General features: G+C 42.3%; 1 protein-coding gene across 1 annotated transcript in view; it reads right to left on the bottom strand.

Moving 5' to 3' along the window:
- UTP6 (UTP6 small subunit processome component) overlaps positions 1-23,377 on the bottom strand; it is a 1,596,914-nt gene that overhangs the window by 1,184,832 nt on the left and 388,705 nt on the right. Inside the window, exons 3-4 of the mRNA XM_044068038.1 lie at positions 4,538-4,579; positions 4,202-4,294 (exon numbers count right to left, since the gene is read on the bottom strand). Of these exons, the coding sequence (XP_043923973.1) occupies positions 4,202-4,294; positions 4,538-4,579 (135 nt within the window). The remainder of the gene's footprint in view (positions 1-4,201; positions 4,295-4,537; positions 4,580-23,377) is intronic.

Here is a 23,377-nt window from a genome sequence, read left to right on the forward strand (position 1 = left end):
AGTAGTTGTATTCAAGCTTGCACCCAGGAATGCAATTTTTTGAGAGGGTACCAGTTGTGATTTATTTTCATTTATAGTGTACCCTAGACAAGTTAGAACCTTTTTTAACAAATGCCAGATGTTTTAAAAGAATGGCCTTGATTTCTGCCTGATTAGACAATCGTCGAGGTATGGATATATTTGAATATTTCTTTGCCTGCAAAATGCAATTACTGGAGCCAGGCACTTTGTAAAGACTCTGGGTGCAGTAGATAAGCCAAAGGGCAGTGCAGAGAACTGATAATGCAAATAGCCTGCTTTGAAGCAGAGGTATCTTCTGCAAGATTCCCTGATTTGGATATGCAGGTAAGCCTCTTTTAAATCTAGAGTTGCCAACCAGGCATCTTTGCCTAGCATAGGAAGTAACTGGTGAAGAGTCAGCATCTTAAATTTTGGAATGTCCAGAAAGGTGTTTAGAGTAGACAGGTCCAGGATTGGACGCCATGATTTGTCTTTTCTGGGTACCAGGAAAAATCTGTAATAGAAATCCTGTCCCTTTTCCTCTTCTGGTACTAGTTGAATAGCCCCCATGTCTAGGAGGGAAAGTACTTGTTTCAGGGCCTCTGCCCACTGACTTGGGGGCAGGTCTGGCCATCCGTTTGGAGTTGGCAACATGTGGAAATGAAATCTGTATCCCTGGGATACTATAGTTAAAACCCATTTGTCCTGGGTTATAAGTTGACAGTTGCTTGCATGAAGAGCCAGTTTTCCCCCCAAAGGGGCGGCTAAAAGGTAAGTGCTTGGTAATTCTAGAGGAAAGTCACTAAGACTGCTTACCATAGGGAGGTGTCTTGTTGTTTCCAGATTTGGAAGAGGAGGCACCCCATTGCTTAGTTCTGAAAGTCCCTTGGGACTGAAACCTGGTGCCTTTGGAATGTCTGGGTTTGACTTGAGCGGCTCTGGAAGGAACTGGAAAGGACCTGTTCTTTGTAGGCCAGTGCCTACTAAATCTTGGAGGTTGTACTTGTAAGAAATCGTTCACAGTTTGCATAGATTTAGCTTTATCTTCCATCTTTTTTAGAACTTCTTCAGCCTTATTACCAAAGAGACGGTCCTGCTGTAAAGGCACATCCAACAATTTTGCTTTAACATGATCAGACAGAGATTGCTCTTTGAGCCAAGCATGCCTCCTAAGCACAGACCCAGTTACTGCAGCCCTGCAAGAGGCCTCCAAAGAATCAAAACCACATTACAAGGTACATTTTCCAACTTGTTCAGCTGAATGCAATAAATTCTGTAAATCTTTTTCCACACAGTCAGGAATCAACATAATTTTCTGTTTAAGCAGTCCCATGATATGCTGCTGATATTTTGACAGTTTAAAGCCCTGATTGCCAAGGTAAACCAGCGCCCTGGAATCTCTATCAGAAGGGGTAGGATTTTTAGCAGTAGAAGCCTTAATGCCCTTGGGGCCCTGATAAATGATTTCAGGATCTGCAACAGGATATTTTAAAAGGAATTTGTGGGAGTCAGGAACCCTGCAAGAATTTGTGGGAGTCAGGAACCCTGCAGTATCTGTTTGGCTTACAAGAGGCCGAAGGCAGAGAATCAAGAGTCATACTAGATTCTGAAAATACATCACCAACAATGTCTAGAACAGGAGGTATAGCCAAAGGCCTAGGCTGAGGAAAAAAAAAATCCCTAAGCCTCTTTTTAGATTCAGAAAAATCCTGACTTTCCCAGTGGAAATGTTCCCTTAAGGTATGTAAAGTTTCCCCAAGTAGGTATAGACAAATCCTGTTCATTAGAAGAGTCAGAAGAAATAGAGTCCTGTTCAGAAGTTTCATAGTCAATTTCAGCCCTAGGCCTCTTGGGGGGGGGGGTTGACTACCCTTGATTAGAGTAATTAAATCTTCAGCCATTTTGATCATTTGTTTTTTAGGCATAGGTGCCTGCACATGTGGCCTGGGCGTCGGATTTTTAGACATAGATTCAGATTTTGGCCTTAATATAGAAGATGGCGTTGGTTTAATATACAAATCTGAAGGCCTGAATACACCCTCAGAAGCCGGTGCCTGTACAGCAGATCCGGACTTATCCAAGGTAGAGACATCTGAGGGTTCCATAATTGAAGCATCTCGTGGCATACCGGACCCCAAATGGGTCTCAGTAAAGACCTGCGAATCAGAAGTAGCGGGTATCAGGGGCTACAAAAGCACTTCACTGAGTACCGGCGAACTGGCGACTGGCTTAGGAGAAGCGTTGTCGGCAGTTTTGGACCTCAACGGCCTGTCTCTGTCTTTTTCTTTGCATTTTTTCGGTATTCCTGTAGTCGGGATTGCTAACCGATGTCATTTCCGGATAATTAAACCGTGATCCAAAATATTTAGAAGCAAAAATGTACCGACAACATGGCTCGTTGTGGTCAGGGCCTAGGCAAGGAATACAGTACAAATGGAAATCCTTATGAAGTATTTGCTTCCCACAAGTAATACAATTATTAACTTTTACTGACATCAGTAAGGAGCAAGAAAAAGTTTCCCCAACGGGGTACTTAGCTTTTTAGTTGAAGACTTTGAACTGCTTCAGCTTCGGGCACCGTGCGGCAAGAAAGACTGATGTAATGGCTTCGGCTGCATGCTTTATACCCCTGACATCATGGAAGCAGGGACAGCAACCGACGCAGGACCCAAGACTTTGTTAATCAGGCCGACTGAGGGCAACCTGCCAGCAGATTACCCGAATGTAATGACTGCAACAGTGAAACAAGAACATCATAACATTTAAAGGCATCCAAGTAAGGAGGCAGAACCATAGAGCAGCAGAAGGGGAGGGGGATTCTACCTGAAAGAGCTCAAAGTACCTCCTTTGGGTGTCAGTCATTTGTGAGGTATCCCATTTGAAATAGTTTTTCATCTCGGTGATGGTGTCTCCAAATGTAATATCAGAAGGAGAATCCCCTTCAACAGATTCCTCATCAGGAGAATAATACTCCTGGGGAGATGCATGATATAGAGTCCTCTGAGGAAGAAAAGGAAGAATCATTTTCTTCCTCACTAACCTGAGATGTCATGGGGGGGGGCTTAGGCAGGGCTAGGGCTGAGCATAGGTAGAGTAGTGGGGGATGAGGCTTGAAGGCCTAAGGGCCACAAAGGCCTGCATGAGGGAAGAAGTGAAGGATTGCCAATCTGGTAGGTCTCAGATACTCATGCTGCTAAACAAACTTGACCAAGCTTAAGGGTTTTATCCATCTACACTACAGGTCCAGGTGGTATAAAATAATGATTTTTTTGCTTCCTCTGCAAGACCCTGCCTTAAGGTCCTGTATCTACAAGCAATTGAGCTTTTCATTCCAACAAGCTAGGAGCTGGACATTCCATGGCAATAAAGAGCCCTACAGCCCGTTCATTTCTGCTAGGGAAGTCCTAATGGTCCCTGTCTGCCCAGCTACAAGAGTCTGGTTTTGAACAGCAGGCTAGTTTGCTCGACTTTCTCAGAAGCATGCCTTCTCCAAGGGCAGAGCACCTCTCCCTTCAGCAGCTTGCTGAGCTTGGCTACAAACTGCCTTCCTAGGAAAAAAGCGCCTCCTCACAAAGGATCCCCTCAAATGGACTGCCTTCACCATATCAGCATGTGTTACACCTTGGTTTGCTTTCCATGGGTGTTACACTCAAGTGCTCCTGCCAAGTGCCATCCACACTTTTAGAAAATGTTACAGTTTTATTGGGAGTACTGTTCATTTTAGAAAGTACCAACTTCTTAGTGTTTGCAATAACACTTGCATAGAAATGTTTTGTTAATAACAGTGTTCTGACATTTTTCCCTAGAATTAGGGGAGTAGGCAGTTGATTACCCTGTACAGAGCTCCTAATCTTCTGTGGAAATCCTGAACAGTGATAATGATTCAATACTCGAAGTTAAATTTATGGTCAACTCTATTCCCAAGTATTCTATTTTTGTGATGTCTAAACTGGTCTTGATTATCCCTGGACTGCTAGAGTTGCTTCTCTGCTCGAGTGACTTATCCATTTTCATAAACAGCGTCCAATTCAAGGTTTCCAGAACAGGAAAACTATTGCAGGCAGCTTTAGGTATATAAATGTCTAATTTTACCAATTGTTAAAGTTATTCCTGCCTTAAATCATTTAAAGTCTTATAAAAGCAGTAGCCTGCACTGCTATGTTACTTAAGAGGAAAATACAAAAAATAGAGACATCATTACCTTCCATTTGGTGGTTGCTCTGTTAAAGATGCCATGTATTCTTTGCACAATGGATAATTCAATTTCATCTTTCTTAAATTTATATCCAACTCGCTTAAAATAAAGAAAACGTGCATGGTCAGTCTTACATCTCAGTGCTGCACAGATACTACTACTTCTGTATTTCTTACATACATCAAAGCATATATGTTATCAGAAATGTATCTACCAAGAATATGCAAGCAGCAGTCATGCATGTGTTACATGTAGAGCTCTACGTACTTCTATACACCAAAAATTTCATATATCATAACCAAAGTGCTTCCACTGATTCCAGTACTGTTTACTCTCACTTACCAGTCTCCTCTTCTTTATCAGTTCCAACAGATTTACTTCATACTGAAAATAAAGAAAATATAAACATCAAGGTGTTGAAATTGTCTGGAGACCTTAAATACACAAAACTAATTTGATAACATATTGACAGTGGTACTTTGCATGCATATTAACTGCAGCAGCTTTGCCTTCCGTAGCAATGATCACTGCCTAATGTGGGAAGCACTCAAGGAAATGAAGTTAAGCTGTTTAACTTTAGATGAAAGATAAGAAAAGTGCACACAACTTACAAGGCTAGAAACTTTTAATAATGATAAAACGGAGTACAAAGGTAAGTGCTTTCATGACTTAGAAGTCGCTTCATCAGACAATCTTAAAAAACTAAAAGCATCTTTATATAGCAACATGTGGTGATCAATTAGTGTAATTAAATGTTAAAGGGAAAGCACAGAGAAACGAACTGTTTACAAGTGTTAAAAATTAGTTTTTTTTTAAACGATAGTATAACATTATAACATTTATTACATTTAAATCTATATACAGAAAAAATTAAATCCATCTCAAATTCTATTAAAAGAAAAAATATATGTATGTGTATGAGAGATGTGTCTATTTATGTTTCAAGGGTCGTGCCTTTAATAAGGGTTTTAAAGAGAAGGTGTTGTTGAGGCCTGGAGGTTTCTCTGCATTAAGCAGGAGAATCCATTTTTGCTCAGCATCCTCTGTTCGATTTTCCAAATCACCTCCTCAAATGGTGGCGTCAATAATCTGCAGTACCAAGAATTTAAAAGTATGTAAAGAATCTGTCTGCATAGTGTGGGTTGCTACAGCATTCGTTTCTCTTTTGTTTTATATATCTCTAATATGTTCTAATATTCTGTCCTTAAAGGATCTATTTGTTTTTCCCACATAATACGCATGGCATTTCTGGCAACATGAGAAAGACGCTATTAGTTTTGCAGTCTGCATAGTGGTTTAATTTAATATTAAAACTGCAAAAAGGATGTGTATAGGTGGCATGACTGTAGATATGTCGACAGGCTTAACAATTTCTGCACGGAAATGTGCCCGTTCTAATAGAAGTAGCTGATCTAAAAAGAGTGGGTCTATTACAGAGATGTTGCTTTAGAGATTTATTATTTCTAAAAGAGAAAGAAGGTGTAATACCCACTTTGTTTATCATATCAGGGATGTTGTGTAAGATATTCCAGTTCTTCTTAATGATACCACAATAATCATTAACGTCACTTGAGTACTGAAAGACAATCCTGAAGGTTTCTTTAGCAGACAGAGGGCAATCAGATGTATGACTTTTCGGTAGTAGCACCAAAAATATGGTTTGCATCTACTAGTCTGTGTGTCCATGCTTCATTAATCATTTTGTCTATATCTAACTCAGAACAGACTCGCTCTAAAAATTCTGACTTAAGGTCTGTAATGGCTTTTTATTGCATCTGTATCATCACTGTGCAAACGTAATACTCTAAAGATCTGCCCCTTGAGTGTATTGCGAGAAATGTGCCTGGGATGCATACTTCTTTTGTGTAGAAGTGTTTTTTTTCTAGTAGGTTTTCTAAAAATACTACTAGTTACTTGATTCAAATCGGACTTTGTTAAAAATACATCAAGAAATTCCATTTCACTAGAGGAATATTTATACGCGAATTTCAAGACATCAGTAGTGTTGTGCATGTAAACAATGAAATTATCAAGTTCACATACATCACCTTTCCATAACAAAAAAATATCATCCACAAAGCACACATACCAGAAAATCCTATCATAGTACTCATTAGTTTCTGTGAATACAGATGTATGTTCCCAATGTGCTAGAACCAAATTTGCATAGCTATTTGCACAGGCTATGCCCATAGCTATGCCAATTTTCTGAAAATTCATTTGAACACAAAACATTAATGCTGATATCATTGTATGTGAAACTGGCAGGGCATCGGCTGCAGTACTATTGAAAGGGGTTCTCAAACAGCCCAGGAACTTGGAAAAAGCAAACAAGCAGAAGACTGAACACTTCAGGAACAGCGCTCCTTCTCCTGGCAAGAGTAGAGAGAAAAACACATCAAGAAGTGCACATTGGCATGTGATAGGGAGGTGCCCTGTTGAGCACGGCTAAAGCACAACACCAAATCAGGAGCAACAGCCTAGAATGAATAGACACTATCCAAAGCCATTATGCCGAATGCCAACAAACTAGTTCACTATCCCCAAAATGTGTGGAGAAGTAAATAGCCAGGATAACCAGAGAGGAAAGAAACGTGTTCCAAAATAAAAGAAAATGCAATAAACTAATCAGGGTGAAACATCTGACGCCCACCTCAGCCTCAAACTGGTTTCTTGTACTGCCTAGCATGGAATCTCACTGGCTTGCAACAATTCTCTTGAACATCTCATAGAGCTACAAAAATGCTATCTCACTAAAATGCAGCACGCGTCTCTTACATACTTATGTCACTTCAACCCATTAACTTCAGACACAGAAAAGTCTCTGTGTTCCATGCAAACTGAGAAAAAAAATCATTGTATACTAAAAACATTTTTCTCTAGCCAAACTTAGGTTTGCTAAACTTCCCAACCCTACTTCCATATATTAACTAAACACGCTGTTATTTGCTTCTGAAAAACATTAACAACTTTAAAAACCATTTTAGAACTGTTATTAAGTAGCTATGACATTTGTTTACTGTTGCTACAATCTCAGCACATCTATGTTGTGGAAGTAAGCTAGTGACAGCAGAAAGCACACTTATGTAAGTAAATTTGCTATAACAGTAGATGTTCGAACAGATCACTGCTGCAGTAATCCAAGCCATATGAGACTTATTCTGCCAGGATTGGATGTCTAATTAGTACACAAATCTTCTGTGTCCTTTCTAAATGCCTGTACATCCAAAGAGGCACAACAAGGTGCTGGTACAAGAGTAGAAATATGGGTACCAAACTTCAGGACTTTCCCTTCTCTTGGGAAAGAAAGTCTAGAGGCCTAACATACCAGGCTATGTACTAAGAGATATGTGGGGGGAAAAAAAGCAGGGATTAGTGGAACCCCATCCTGGCAGACAGATCAGGTATAAGAATAAGCCCCAATACAAAAAAATTCCATTGGAAGGACAACAAAGGAGGGTGTCACTACAACAATGATTTATATTAACATCTACTGTTCTGGTAAGTTTACCAAAACAACTGTAATACATTCATCAATACATCACTGTTACATCAGCCTAAGCTATACTATACGATTACTAAAGCTCAGACAGTCAAGGGGGAGAGGAGGAAGAAGGGCCTGAGTAAAAAAAAAAAAAAAAAAAAAAAAAAAAAACCTGGAGAACAAGCCCTAGCAAAATCTGCTCTTGATCTGGAGAAGTCAGTTTTATAATGCTTACTGAAAGCGAGTATAGATAACGACACTGCCAACTCCAGAATTTTTTTCGAGTCCAACCATTTCCAAAAGCCATAGCCCTGGTTAAGTGGGCTTTGACCTTGGTTAGAAAGGTCTTTGCATAACAAGAAAAACTAAAAATGCATACCAAGGGATAACCTTTTAGAAAAGTTTACTTTGACACTACCTTTGAAGGTAAGAAGGAAAAAACAACAAAACTGGATTGGAACTTCTGAAGTCCTTTGTTCTGGCAGTGTACTACAACAGCTGTGTATGGACATCCATAGTATACGAGACTTTCTTGTGTGGTTTTTTTTTTTTGGTAAAGGAAAGAAGACAAGGAGATGAGCAGACTGACAGAAAAAATTTGGATACTTCTTTTGCCATGAAGGAAGGGTTGTTTCTTAAGGATACCCTATCCTTATGAAAAGTAAAGTAATGCTGAATTACCATAAAACTGCTTTCCATTACAGAAATTTAAATCGGCCTTATGAGAGGAGTTTTTTTAGTATGAATTTAAGCTCAGAGGAAAAGTCACAGGTTTTCTAAGCGGGTAAAAGTATAGTACTACTTTCAAAAACTGTTTTACTTGAGATAAAAAAGAAAGGGGGACTGAGAGGCAGAAAAGGCTAAAAGATGAATCCTTAAATATTAATAAGAAAAAACAAGAAGTTATGTACTCACCATAACGTTCGATGTATGTAGTCCATCTCACCTCACATTCTTACCCGTGGGTTCGGTGCCGAATATCGGCTCCGACTTGGCCAAACTTTTCTAGCTCGAAGTCTTCTATTGGCTGGGCTAAGAAGGTATCCCATGCTGCACTGCTCTATATCCCCCAGATCTAGTTTGCTGCGAAAACACTCATACCCCATGCATAACATCCAAGTAAAGAGGAATAAACTACAAATGAAAGGAGCTCTAAAACAAGACCTAACCTCCAGATCCTCCAGGAAGGGGGAAGGTGGGAGGGTAAGTAAGAATGTGAGGCGAGATGGACTACATACATCGAACGTTATGGTGAGTACATAACTTCTTGATGTTATGTAGTCCAATCTCGCCTACATTCTTACCCGTGGGACAGCGTTACTAGCACCTACATCCTGGGAGGCTCAGAGGAAGATACTCCTGAGTACTGTGGAACCAAAGGAAGACCTACCCCTAGATACCACGTCCAGCTTGTAATGAGTAACAAAGGTGTGAGGAGATGCCCAGGTAGCTGCAGCACAAATATCATCCACAGACCATCTGGCCTGATGGGCTGTAGATGTGGATACAGCCCGAGTAGAGTAAGCCTTGACTGGGAATGGTAGGTCTTTACCCCCTGAGGAATAAATGAAAGAGATGCAATTTGAAATCCATCTGGATAGGGTGATTTTGGAGACAGGGGACCCAAGTCTGTTTTCCGAAAAGGAGACAAACAGCCGATCAGATTTTCGGAGATCTTTGGTTCTGTGCAGATAGAAACGTAACTGTCTGTGTACATCCAATTGATGAAATTTAAATTCTGCCTTGTTTGAAAAATGGGGAAAAAACACTGGTAACTCAATAGATTGATTAAGATTAGATATGGATGCAACTTTAGGAAGAAAGGAAGGAAAGAAGGGTTTGGTCTAAGAGAAACCCTGTCCTTATGAAAGATCAAGTATGGAGGCCTGATAGAAAGAGCTTGAATTTCTGAAACGCGTCTGGCTGATGTGATGGCTATTAAAAAGGCAGTTTTCCAGGTCAAGAATTTTAAGTTACAGGTAGCTGCAGGCTCAAAGGGAGGTGAAGTAAGGGCTTGCAGAACAAAATTTAGATCCCAGGGCATGACTGGTTCTGAGCCAGGAGGATGGAGTAACAGACTGCCCTTCAGGAAAGCCTTAGAGTCTGTGAGCCATCATACTAGGCTCATTAGCAACATAAAAATTAGAAATTGCTGCCAACTGAACTTTAATGGTAGCGGACGCTGAGCCCTGCTGGAAAAGCATAGACAAAAACTCCAAGACGGAAGGAATTGGAGTTGTGTAAGAGTTAATTCCTTGGGTATGAGCCCAAACAGAAAACCTCTTCCATTTGCTGGAATAAATCTTCCTAGTAGATGGCTTATGAGAGGAAGATAAAATATGAACTACCTCAGGTGAAAAACGATGAAGCCTAACTAACGACGGAAGTGGAGTAGTCAGGCTGTCAACCGGAGGGTCCGCAGAGAGGGGTGGAACTGTCCTGACGTGTGTCAGTAAGTCTGGTTGTGGGTCCAGAGTCCAAGGTGTGTCCACAATGTAGGGATGGAGAAAGGGGAACCAGACTTAACGAGGCCAGTGTGGAGCAATTAGAATCATTCTGCTTCCCAAGGATTGCGCTTTCTGAATCACTTTTGATAGCAAGTGGGGACGGAGGGAAAGCATAAAGCAGACTGGAGGGCCAATCGTGGACTAGAGCGTCCTTGGGCGCCTCTCCCTGTGGGCGGATCAGCGTGAAGTAGCTGCTGCATTTGGCAATGAGGGGGCTGGCAAAAAGGTCACAGCAAGGCTAACACCATCTGCTGAAGATTCGTCTTGCAATTAAACGATTCAGGGACCACTCGTAAGGCATCAGAATAGCTCTGCTTAGCCTGTCTGCTATCACGCTGGACTTCCCCGGAATGTGCGTTGCCACCAGAAACCGTTGGGAAGATACTGCCCACTGCCACACTCGCATGGCCTCTCTGCGCAGGGGGTATGAATTGGTTCCTCCCTGCTTGTTCAGATACCACACCACTGACATATTGTCCAAGTGTATTGCGATAGTCCCGAGAGGTAGAAAGCTCTGGAGTGCCTGCAACGCAAGTAGCACCGCACTCATCTCTAGGACGTTGATATGCAGATGTATCTCATGATCTTGTCACGTGCCTTGGACTGTCCTGCTGAGATAATGCCCCCCCACCCCATCTGGGAGGTGTCCGTGGTCACTGTGGCAACCGGGGGTGGTGGAACGAAGGGTTTTCCCCTGTCCAGACTGTTGGTGCAAAGCCACCAACTGAGATCCTGTTTGCATCTGTCCATGAGCAAAATAGGGTGGGAAAGTGGAAGTCTCTGGAGAGGCCATTGAGCAAAGAGGAGCCATTGAAGGAGCCTCATGTGCAATCTCGCTAGAGAGACCAACATAACTGTTGCTGCCATAGTCCCCATGAGTTGGAGAACCCATCTTGCCTTCACTTTCCTCAGGGGTAGCAGGGCGTGTACCTGTTGGTGTAAGACTCTGATTCTTTCCTGCGGTAGAAAGGCTTGCATTTGAACGGTGTCTAGCTCTGCACCTATAAAAATGACACACTGTGAGGGCAACAAGGTAGATTTTTCCCAGTTCAGTGTTATGCCCAGCTGTTGACAAGAGACTGATGGTAGCGTCCCTGGTTTGGATTAGTAGATGCCTGGTGGGGGCGGTGAGGAGCCAGTCGTCCACATATGGAAACCCTTGGAATCCTTGACGTCTCAAGTGAGCTATCACCACCACCATACACTTGGTGAACACCCTGGGGGCTGTGGCGAGATCAAAGGGCAGGGCTCGAAACTGAAAATGACTGTCTCCCAGCCGGAAGCATAGGTGACTTCTGGATGCCCTGTCCATTTTGATATGGTAGTAAGCACCCTTGAGGTCGATGGAGCACATCCATACTTTTCCCAACAATGGGAGAATTGACTGTAGTGTGGCCATACGGAACTTGGACTTTTGTACATAGTTGTAAAGTTGGCTGAGATCTAATATAGGTCTCAGGTCTCCTGTTCTTTTCGGTGCCAAAAAGAATCTTGAGTAAGTCCCTAATCCAATCTGGTCTGAGGGGACATGCTGGATGACTCCTTTTTCTAGCAGCTTTGAAACCTCTGAACCTGTGTGATCCCTTTGACTGGGTGGAACATCCGGGATTTTTCTGATTGGAGGGGGATCTGACGAAAAGGGGATGAGATAACCTCCGGAAATTATTCGTAATACCCATAGGTCCTGGGTGATGCTTTGCCAGGCTTCTGGGTATAAACTATATTCGACCCCCGACTGGCTCTGGAAATGCACAGTTGGGTATCCCATCAGGAATGACGGTAGGGAGAGCCGCGAAAGGAATCACGGTCTCTCGAATCGCATTCCGGCTCCAAAGACAAAGATGCGCTCGGAAGAGGAATAATCGAAGAAGGTATCGGGACAGGCTCTGGAGCCGACTGGGACGGAGTGGAGAACAATTTAGCCAAAACCAGTGATTGAAGGAGCCTCTGCACCACCCTATCGACATCCACATCTGAAAGTGTCCTGGAGGATTTGGAGGACAGGGAGGGAGATTGGGATATCCTCTCAAGTGACACTGGTCTAGTACTGGGCGATCGGCTCCGAAGAGGTTCCAATAAAATTGGAGCCGACGACGGTTCCATCAACACCCACACTTCCTGCGGCCCCCAAGGACAGTGGAGCCAAGGAGGTCGAAGCTAGTATCAATTACTTTCTCCGGTGGCTCCGAGGTGTCTGAAGGAGCCGGAGATCTCTTTTTTGATTTTGTGGATTTAGATTTTGAACTGGAAGCAGGATCCATGGCCTCTTCGAATGAGGGTTTCAAGAGTCCCTTCAGAATTAACTTATTCTTTCTTTCTTGGAGCACCCTAGGACTAAAAGCATGGCAGAAGCTGCAGGACTCCTGCAGGTGGATTGCTCCCAGACAATAAACGCATACTGAATGTCCATTGGTGATGGACATCTTGTAACCACACTTAGAGCACTTTTTAAACCCCGAAGGTTTGTGCCTCCTTGGAATCTTTGGACATCTTGAAAAATAATCACAAATACCAACATAATGAGCAAGTCACTGCCTGACTGGAAAAACAACTGCAGGCAAGCAAAATACACCACACTAAGCACGGGAACCACTTTTTTCACAAACAGCAGCACACACAATCCTCAGAAGGGACACACACGTAAGATGACTAGGACTAAAACGGTTTTAGACCAATTTGCGTACAAAACAAGGAAGACAGACACTAAAACCTCTAATTCAAATAGTTTTATATAGCAAAAACAAACATGGGGACAAGTAAGGGGGCGGACTAGGTCCTCTAACTGAAACGGGCCTAGCCCGTTGGAACAACTAGTAGAATACCACAAAAATGATCCCACTACAAATTATACCCAAAAACACCAAATAGAAATAGCTATTAAAATAGCTTTTGTTTGTAACAAATTCTCTCAAGAAGAAGAAAATAGGTACTTAGCCAGAGCCAAGAGCGACACCACGTCCGAGCTACATGAGCGGCAAACGAGATCTGGGGATACAGAGCATGGGATACCTTCTTAGCCCAGCCAATAGAAGACTTCGAGCTAGAAAAGTTTGGTCGAGTCGGAGCCGATATTCGGCTCCGAACCCACGGGTAAGAATGTAGGCGAGATTGGACTACATAACATCAAATTTTAGCACTTTGAATGGATATTGTTGAACCAAATGAGCTTCTGCCTTTAAAGAGTACTTGCTCTGTTTACAGCACTTCTTAGAAAATTGCTTCCATTTGGTCAACTAAGATATTTTAGCAGCAGTTTTCACAACCTCCTTTACTATCACTTGAAACTGCAATACAGTTCAACTCTTATCTTATAGATAAGAACAGCATCTCTAACGAAGGATTCAACATCTAATCTTAATCTTCCTGCTCAATAGCCACATATCACCACATCCACTTTCAAACCTATGCCCTCATCCTAGATAAAACTACTCAAATTAAACCATACTCTTCTTCAGCTGATGACCCTCCAAGCAACTACCTAAAAAGGCACGCAACAGTACTGCGTCTTGTCTCAATCTTTATTAACAAGTCAATCCAGGAATCCGACATTCCCTCTAACTTGAAAAAGTCACACATTATCCCTCCGCATAAAGGAGGAAATTCAACAGACATTAATAACTTCAGTCTAGCAATCATACCTCTCCTTGACAAAATATTTGAAACATTAATTCAAATATTCAAAATCAACTGCTAAACCACATCCTGCAGGAAGAGTTCCTATCCCCTACACATCATGGATTCAGTCCTTCCCATAGTACTACCACTGCCCTTCTAACCTATACAGGTACTGTCAATAAAGCTAGAGTTAATGACAAATTACTCTCTCTATTATTTCTAGACTTGACCAAAGCCTTTAACACAGTTTGTCATGGCAAACCTCTACTTCAAATGTCCTCACTAGATCTCTCTCAGCCTATCCTTCTGTGGTTCAAAAGCTACCAGTCCAATATGCAAGAGTCAGTAAAACGGCACTCCAAGCTCTAGCCTTACCTCCCAGTTCGTACTGGTGTACCACAAGGGCAAGGCACTATCCTCTGTACCCTCCTTTTTAATATTTTTACCAACACCCTTTATATATACAAGCAACGGATCATCATAATACAATACTCAGATGATTCCACTCATCTGCACATCTGACAACATGGTACACATCCAAAAAATTCAGGAAGCTTTCACAGCCACTTAAACATGGTTTTGTAACTCAACTCATGCTCAACTCAAAAAAGACCAAACCAGTACTTCCCTCCCCCAAAAAAACCCTCTCTCAAGAAAAAACAAAATGTAAAGTCCTTTCTCTTGATAATAAAACCACTGAAGTCACTTCTTATAGCAAACTATTACGGGTGCTAGAGGATGATAATCTTACATTTGACCAGCATATACAAAATTGCATAAGAAAAACTCATCAAAAGAAAGGGATGCTTTAGAGAGCCAAAAACTCTCACCAACGAAACTAAAACTACACTTGCCACTACTTATCTCCTCCCCACTCTTATTTATGGCACTCCATCCTTACCAACCCCCAGGCTTCACAAAAATGAAATCTAGAACAATGCTATAACAAACTTGCTAAACTTGTAGCACATACCCCTTCCAGAACAAACCACCATATAGCACTAAAAAGTCTAAACTGGTTAGAAATGCCACATCAGCTAACATATGCACAACTTCTTGCCGCCAAAAAAAAATCAAGCATCCATCTGCCTGTCCATTACTAAAAAACATTATACACAACAACTATGTCCTCAAATACTCATTGCAATCCGGTGACCAAAAACCCTTGTCTAGCTACAAACCTAGAAAATCTGCTGGGCATCAAATGTACTTATACAAGGTTGCCAAGGCCTGGAACTCCTTACCTGTATCTATCGGGTCTATACGCTGCCTCCCATCTTTCAAAACCACTCTCAAAGACTTACTAGCTAAAATCTGTATTTGTTCTTGCTCAAAACCAGGATAAACATCATCCCTAAATGTGACCAAGTACAGTTTCATTCCTTATACTTCCTTACTCTCCCTTCTTCACTTAATGATGCTGTCTGCGAGTACCCTAAGAAGTCCTGGAATTCACAAATGGTACAGGGTTTTGTTGGCATTTACCAATGCCATTATTTCTTTCAGGTTTACATGTTTCATTTCCTTTTAAAATGACAGTACCAAAGACCTTGTACTTTTTACTCCCTTAGATATTGCCCCCATGCACAGTTTGAGGAATGTGAAAAGTACAGTTGTGTACACTTACAATAAATGTAGATGTTCTAGTATATTCACTGCTACAGTCATCACACTTGGGTTATCTGCCTGCAGGTAGCCCTCAGTCGGCCCAAATACCAGAGTCTTGGGATTTCTGCTTCGGATGCTATCGCCTCTTCCATGACGTCAGGTTGTCAGTGGTATAAAACATGCAGCCGATGCCAATACATCAGTTTTTCTTGCCCCAGATGTCAGGAGACCCCAAAATAGGAAGCTATTACATGGTGTGGAATGTCTCCAGTAAAAAGTAAATACCCCTGCCATAAAAAAAGGTCATACAGAGGATGGGTAGAAAGGATAGAGAAAGCCAGGGGGCTGGAGGAGGAAACCCGGACTGCAACAGTGAATACACTCGAACATCTACATTTATGGTAAGTGTACACAACAGTACTACGTTCTTCATGTTTCAATGCTGCAGTCATCACACTTGGGTTGATTCCCAAAGCTGAGGAAGGGTGGTGGCAGTCAAGAAGTGTTAAGGTTGGCTAGCAGGCCTTGTAAGACTGCTGTAGCAAATCCACCTCTAGATTTAGAAAAAAATAGGTAAGTGGTAATGCTTGGTGAAGGTGTGCAAAGAACTCCAGGTTGCAGTTTCCAGGATGTCCCTGGTAGGGACTCCACTGAGAAATGCTGTAGAGGTTGAAGCACCTCTAGTGGAATGAGTTTTGATCCCCTGAGGGATAGGTTTTCCATGGTGCTTGTAGCAGAAATGGATGCTGTGTGCTATCCATTTGGAAATGGCCTGCTTCGAAATGGCCTTGCCTTCTGCCCCTGTAGCAAAGCTGACGAGCAGCTGGTCAGAGTTTCTGAAAGGCTTAGTCCTGTCAAGGTAGAACTTGAGCTGACTGTGCACGTCCAAGGAGTGCAGGATCCTTTCCCTTTTATTCTGAGGATTAGGAAAAAAGGTTGGCAAATGGATGGATTGGTTTAAAGCCACACTGGATACCACCTTGGGCATAAAGGACTGTCTAGTCCCGAGGGAAACCCTGTTAGCATGGAAAATAATGAAGGGCTCCACCGCCATTAGTGCCTGTAACTCAGACACTCTTCTTGCTGAAGTAATAGCTGGAAGTAAGGCTGTTTTCCAAGAGAGGAATTTTAACTCTGCTGAAGCAGCAGGTTCAAAAGGGGGAAGTGTATACTTCTCCAGTACAAAGTTAAGGTCCCAGGCCGGTGTGGGAGCTCTCCTAGGAGACCTTAAATTGTTAGCTCCTCTCAGGAACTGTTTGATGAGAGGGTGAGAAAAAAAAGAGGTGGCTCAGTATTATAATGAGCTGAGATGGCAGAGGCATGAATCTTAATGGATGAGAAGGACAGACCTCTGTGGAGCAGCTCTGCTAGTTAACCAAGAATTTGAGGTAAGGAGGGCACAGCTGTGTCCTTTCCTTGAGACCGACTCCAAGAACAATAGCTTTTCCACTTTTCAGTATACGATTTCCTAGTACTAGGCCTTCTGGCCTCAAGGATGACCTCCAGCACCTGTTTGCTGAGGGATGCTGGTGGTGTATGCAGGGGATAAGCCAGGCTGCAAGGTTTAGGGTTTGCAACCGTGGATGCAAAATCTGTCCCACCTGCTGAGACAGCAGGGAAGGTGTCTGATGTAGATGCCAGGGTGGCACTGCTGTCAGACTGTGTAGGAGTGGGTACTAGTGCTGGCGTGGCCAGTCTGGTGCAATAAGGATTGCCCTTCACCTCTCCTGTTTGATCTTGACTAGTACTTTTGAGAGGAGGAAAGGCATAAGGTTTTCCCATGTAAAGGATAGGGCATCCACCTTCCAGGCTCTGCTGTGAGGGTTCCTGGTGCAAAATTTGCTCAATTGGTGGTTTTGTGGGAAGGCACAAAGGTCCACCTCATGCGTTCCCCCACCTCTGGGTTAGACGCTGGAATGAGTTGGGTTTCAGTTTCCAATCATGAGGGTCCAGTAGATTTCTGCTTAAGTCGTCTGCCAGTGAATTTTACTTGCCTGGCAGGAATTGAGCTTGTAGGTGCACTTGGTTGCTCAAGGCTGTGTTCCACAAAGCCATGGCTAACTTGCAGTGTGTGTAAGAATGAGTTCCCCCCTGCCTGTTTATGTGCCACATAACTGTGGTGTTGTTTGTCTTTATCAGGAGTTGTCCTGGAAGGATAAGGTATTTGAAGGCTGTCAGAGCATTCTGTACAGCTAGCATCTCTTTTTGATGGATATGCAGGGGAATTTGTTCTGGGCTCCATTTGCCTTGAATGCATTTGCCTGCCATGCGAGTGCCCCATGCATAGTCTGATGCATCTGTTGTCAGGGTTTGAGCGGCGAGGGGTTGAGTGAAAGGAAGTCCCTTGTTGTGGTTGCATGCTTCAGCCAACCACAGGAACTTTGCCCTTAGATAAGGTATAATAGGTATCAATGTTTCTAGGTCCTGCGAATGTTGACACCAGAGACTTTTTAAGTACCATTGATGTTTCCTCATATGCAGTCTTGCATATGGAATTAGCAGAATTCCTGAGGCCATGAACCCTAGGGCTTGCAGCATTTTCCTTGCAGATAGCTGGGTTTTGGTGGCCATTAGTTTGGAATAGTTTTGTCAAATGGACCTGCTTTTCTGGAGTGAGGAATGCCATCTGGGAAGTTGTGTTCAAGCTTGCTCCCAGGAATACAATTTGTTGGCTGGGCACTAGTTGTGATTTATTTTCAATGATGGTGTATCCCAGTGATGTTACAAGTCTTTTTACCAATGCCAGGTGCTGAAGTAGCAATTCCTGACTGTCCGCCTGAATCGGGCAATCGTCCAAGTATGGGTAAATTTGAGTATTTCTCTGCCTGCAGTATGTAATGGCTGCAGCCAGACACTTTGTGAATACTCTGGGCGCAGTAGATAAGCCAAAGGGAAGTGTAGAGAACGAGAACTAGAGCCTGCCCTGAAATGCAGATATTTCCTGCAAGACTCCCTTATGGGGATGTGCAGGTAAGCTTCTTTTCAGTCTACGGTGACTAACCAGGCATCCTTGGCTAGCATAGGAAGAAGCTGTTGCTGTGTAAGCATTGTGAACTTTGGGACCACCAGAAAGGTGTTGAGAACCGACAGATCCAGGATAGGGCGCCAAAAGCTCTCTTTTCTGGGCACCAGGAACAGTCTGGAATAGAAACCCTGTCCCCTTTGTTCTACTGGACAGGTTGAATAGCCCTGATATGGAAAAGGGAAAGTACTTGCTTTTGAGCCTCTGCCCACCGGTTTGGAGGAAGGTCTGGCAACATGCTGGGTCTATATTAAATGCACAAAAAGACTTTAGCGCGAACGCTCACATGAGCAAAAACGCCAGGAATCGAAACTGTGACTGTGGGGTCATGTTACAGGGAGGAGTGGGATATCTGCCGTTTCCTCACTGAAGTGTGACCTCAGAGTTGGAATATATAGTTAGTGGGGGGTGTGGGAGGCACAGCCCCCCACAATAGCAAGTTCAATTTATGGCATTTTCGCTCATGTGAGCTTTCGCGGTAAAGTCTTTTTGGTTTTATAATATAGACCCCAACCCGCTTGGGGTTGGCAGTGGGAAGAAATAGAATCTGTATCCATGGGATACAGTGTTTAGAACCCATTGGTCCTGAATAATGGACATCCAGTTTTTTGCATGAAGGGTGAGTTTTCCTCCTAGAGGTGCAAGTACTTGGGCATGGCTGGGAAGAATAATTGGAAAGTCATTGTGAACTTTTTCCATAAGGGGGTGGCTTACCACTCCCTGTTTTTCAGGTGGGAACACTCCATTGTTTAGATCTCTGCATACCCTGAGACTGTAGTTTTGGGGGTCTGTTTCCCCTAGGTTTGGACTGAGAAGGCCTGGGAGGGACTGGAAAGGACCAGTTTTTTGAAGGCCAATGACTACTGAACTTAGGTGGCTGCACCTGTAAGAAATCTATGACAGTTTGCATAGATTTAGCTTTTTCTTACATCTTTTTAAGAGCAACTTCTGCTTTTGTGCCAAACAAACTATCCTGATTTAATGGAGCATCTAGTAATTTTGCTTTAACATGGTCTGGCAAGACTTGTTTCTTCAGCCAAGCATGCCTTCTCAGTACAGACCCAGTGACAGCAGCCCTGCAAGACACTTCTAAGGCATGAAACCCACACTGCAGAGTATGTTTACTAACTTAGTTCGCAAAATACATGCACCATCTGGAAGCAACACCTTTTTTTGTTTAATTAGTTGCATAATATGTTGCTGGTACTTCAACATGTGAAACTGGCAATTCAAAGCCCTGATGGCAACAGTTGCAGAGGTATATACCTTCTTACCCTATCTGTCTAAAGCTCTAGAATCCCTGTCTGAAGGGGTAGGGTTTTTGGCTGTAGTAGCCTTAATCCCTTTAGGTCCATGGGAAATGGTCTCTGGATCCACAGTAGGATTCTTAAAGAGAAATTTGAGAGAGTCAGGTACTCTCTGTAGTACCAGTCAGGTTTTCTAGAAGTTGGTGCTAAAGTGTCAGGAGTAAGACTGGACTCCATGAAGACATCATCTACAATATCCAGGGCTGGGTATAGCTAGAGGCCTGTGCTGAGGCAAATCTAAAAATTCAAGTCTCTTTTTGGACTGAGGATAATCCTGGCATTCCCAGCGGAAATGCTCTCTTAAGGTAAGCAAGGTTTCACCAAAAGAAAAATCCTCTGGAGGGGAGGCAGACGGAATGGATTCCTCTGCATCTGAATCATCATAGGTAGATAAGGGTATGAACTGCTAATCAGAAGGGTCAGAGTCATCGGACTCCTGGTCCATAGAATCAAAAGGAAATTCAATTCTTTGCCTTTTAGCAGGGGAAGGCTGGCTTCCTCTAATTAGAGTAATAAGGTCTTCAGCCATTCAAAGCATTTGTTTTTGTGGCATGAGAGCTTGAGCATGCGCTTTGGACGTCGGTTTTCTAGGCATAGTGCAAACTCTGGGCCTGAGAAACACGGCAGTTTTAGTTAAAAAAGAAGTTGTCGATTTAATATGAATATCGGTAGGTCGGAATACACCCTCAGAAGCCGGTGCCTGCACAGCGGCTCCAGACCCATCCAAGGTCGAGACTTCTACAAGTTTCAAAGTCAAAGAAGCATCTCGCGGCATACCGGACTCCGAATGTGTCTCAGCAGAGGCCTGCGTATCTGTAGAAGTGGGCATCAGGAGATGCAAAGGCGCCTCACTCAGTACTGGCGGACTGGTGACTAGCTTAACAGAAGAGTCGTCGGCAGTTTTTGACCTATGCGGTCTGTCTCTCTTTATGCTTTTTCAGAAGATCACTAGTCGGATGGTTTACCGAAGCCATTCCGAAATATGGAGAACGAGAGCAAAAGAATTTAGCTACAAAAATAGCCGAATGACAAATGGTTTGGGCGTTAAACAAGGCACAAAACCGACGTCGTGGTCTGGGCCTAAACAGGTGACACAGTACAAATGAAAATCTCTGAGGTATTTGCTTTCCACAGGCAAGACAACTGTTAACTTTTTCTGACATCGATTAGAGCAAGAAAAAAGAATCCCCAATGGGGTACTTAGCTTTAGAAGACTTTAGGTTTGAAACACAAAAAATGAAAATTTCAGGTAGCGGCCGACCGGCACTTGTGAACTGCTTCTGCTTTGTGCTCCTTCTCGGTAAGAAAGACTGATGTAATGGTGTCTGCTGCATGTTTTATACCCCTGACGACCTGATGTCATGGAAGAGGCGATAGCATCCAACACAGAAATCCCAAGACTCTCGTATTCCGAGCCGACTGAGGGCTACCTGCAGGCAGATAACCTAAGTGTGATGACTGCAACAGTGAAACACGAAGAACACCTACAGACTAGGAAATGGCTGAAGGAGAGAGAGGCAGATCAGGATTCAGACCCATATGGTCTATCCACCAATGAAGATCCTTTTTGACAAAATTCTGTACAGAGTTTTGTCAAACAGAGGATGTTAATGCTGGCACCAGAAGGTTTTGAGAAATTACTGACATTTGCTCATGCACAATCTGGCTAGAAGAATCATGAGAACTGCTGAAGCCATATATCATAATAATATTAGGAACTTGGTTGCTGATGCCGAGTATGAAGAGAAAACTGAAGGAACTGCTGTAATCTCAATCTGCTGAGGTGAGGGATGGGATGTACAAGCATATAGATTTTAATGCAAGTAAAACTGATATGCTTTATCGTACTGTTGCATAAGGGAATGACTGGATTAAGGCCCTTTGCTTGATTTAACAAGTTTTAAGAGGAAGTCAATACAAGAACATTGAATGTAATGAAACATTTTCCTTTAGCAAATAAATATTCACAATGCAACACAAGAAGCTTGTAGCTAAAGGCAACTGTGTATCTATTTCTCATGTTTTTATGGAGACAAGCTGATAGGAGAGCAATAAAAATAATATACTTTTTTCTTTCAGCAGCTAAAATGCAATGATTTCTGAAAGCATTCAATTTTTTTTTCTACATTTGGGAGAGGGATAAAGATGAGACAAAAACAGAGAACACTTAGTGGGAAAGACACACAGACTGTACCACGCATCTTAGCATGGATAACCTTAAATTACAGGTCAATTAAAAGCTGTGACCATAGTTGTCCAATCAGGGACAATTATTCCTATTAGGAAGGTTAAACATTACTTGAAGATGTACACAGTTTGTTTGTATTAAGTTAATAGGTTATGGGGTGTTTATTTTTATGTTAGAGAGTTTGTTTAAAACAAAGTCTTGTAAGATGTAACACAGGTTCAAACAGATATGACAAGAAACAATGCAAGACGCATATGGAAACGGCTAAGCATATGGATTTGATAAAGAAAGGATTTCAGGATGGTCATTTAGTGAAATATCTGGGACAAAGGAAAAGAGGAGTACTTATATCAACTGCTAGAGGAATTCCAACAGAGACAAAAGACGGAAAAAAAGATAATGCTATATTTGTAGTATTAAAGAGCTACTGGCAAGGCAGGAGGATTACACTGGCATGTATTTACATTCCACCTAAAACTGCTATACTGGAACTTAAGAAAATTATGGGAGAAATATTAATCTTTCAGCAGGAAATACTACTTATAGGTGGCGACTGGAACTTGATTTGCAACAGTGAGAATTTATCTGTTGGGATCCCCTTCTAATGTTTGAAAGGCCATATCACTGAATTTCATTTTCGCAAGACAAAAATCATGAAAACAAAATACCCGAACAGAGATTTTTTTCCCAAGGCAAGTAAACACTTGCCCAACATGCCCTTTTCTACACTATAGTGCAATCCAGGAGTTGGTATATATAGTTGGGGGGTGTGAATCCCCCACTTAGGTGGGTTTTATTTACTACAGTATGGGTTTCTTAGGAGTTTGGGCAAATGTTTACTTGCCCTGGGAAAAATTCACTGGGTATTTTGCTTTTCTGATTTTCGTCACCCAAAAACGAAATTTGATGATATGGCCTTTCAAATATTAGAAGTAGATCCATATGCGGATATAGAAGGGAAAATAAAAGAAGTTAGATTTTTGAAGAAATTTACAGAAATATTTGTTATGAAAGATGTGAATTCAGTGGTAGGAGCTAAACAGAATTTACATATACCCCAAGGTAAAAAACTGGGCTAGGCTAGATAGACATAAATTATATCTCACAGAAACATTTAATTGAAAGTTCTGATACACATCAAATAACTATTTAACATCGTGTGACAATAATAACTAAAATAAAAATACAGGATAATGAAATAAAAATGAGACAGTGGTGCTTTCTCTCCTATCTGTTATACAGAGGAATTTAAGGAAAAGGTAACGGGAATTATTAGGGAGAAGAGAAATTTCTTCAGAAAATTTAAAAATGAGACAGTGGTGCTTTCTCTCCTATCTGTTATACAGAGGAATTTAAGGAAAAGGTAACGGGAATTATTAGGGAGAAGAGAAATTTCTTCAGAAAATTTAGCTAGAGAATGGGATAAAATGAAAGCGGAGTTTAAAAATACA

Source organism: Protopterus annectens, chromosome 4.part0 (genome assembly GCF_019279795.1).
Source record: "Protopterus annectens isolate FY-2018-M chromosome 4.part0, PAN1.0, whole genome shotgun sequence".
NCBI lineage: Eukaryota > Metazoa > Chordata > Ceratodontiformes > Protopteridae > Protopterus > Protopterus annectens.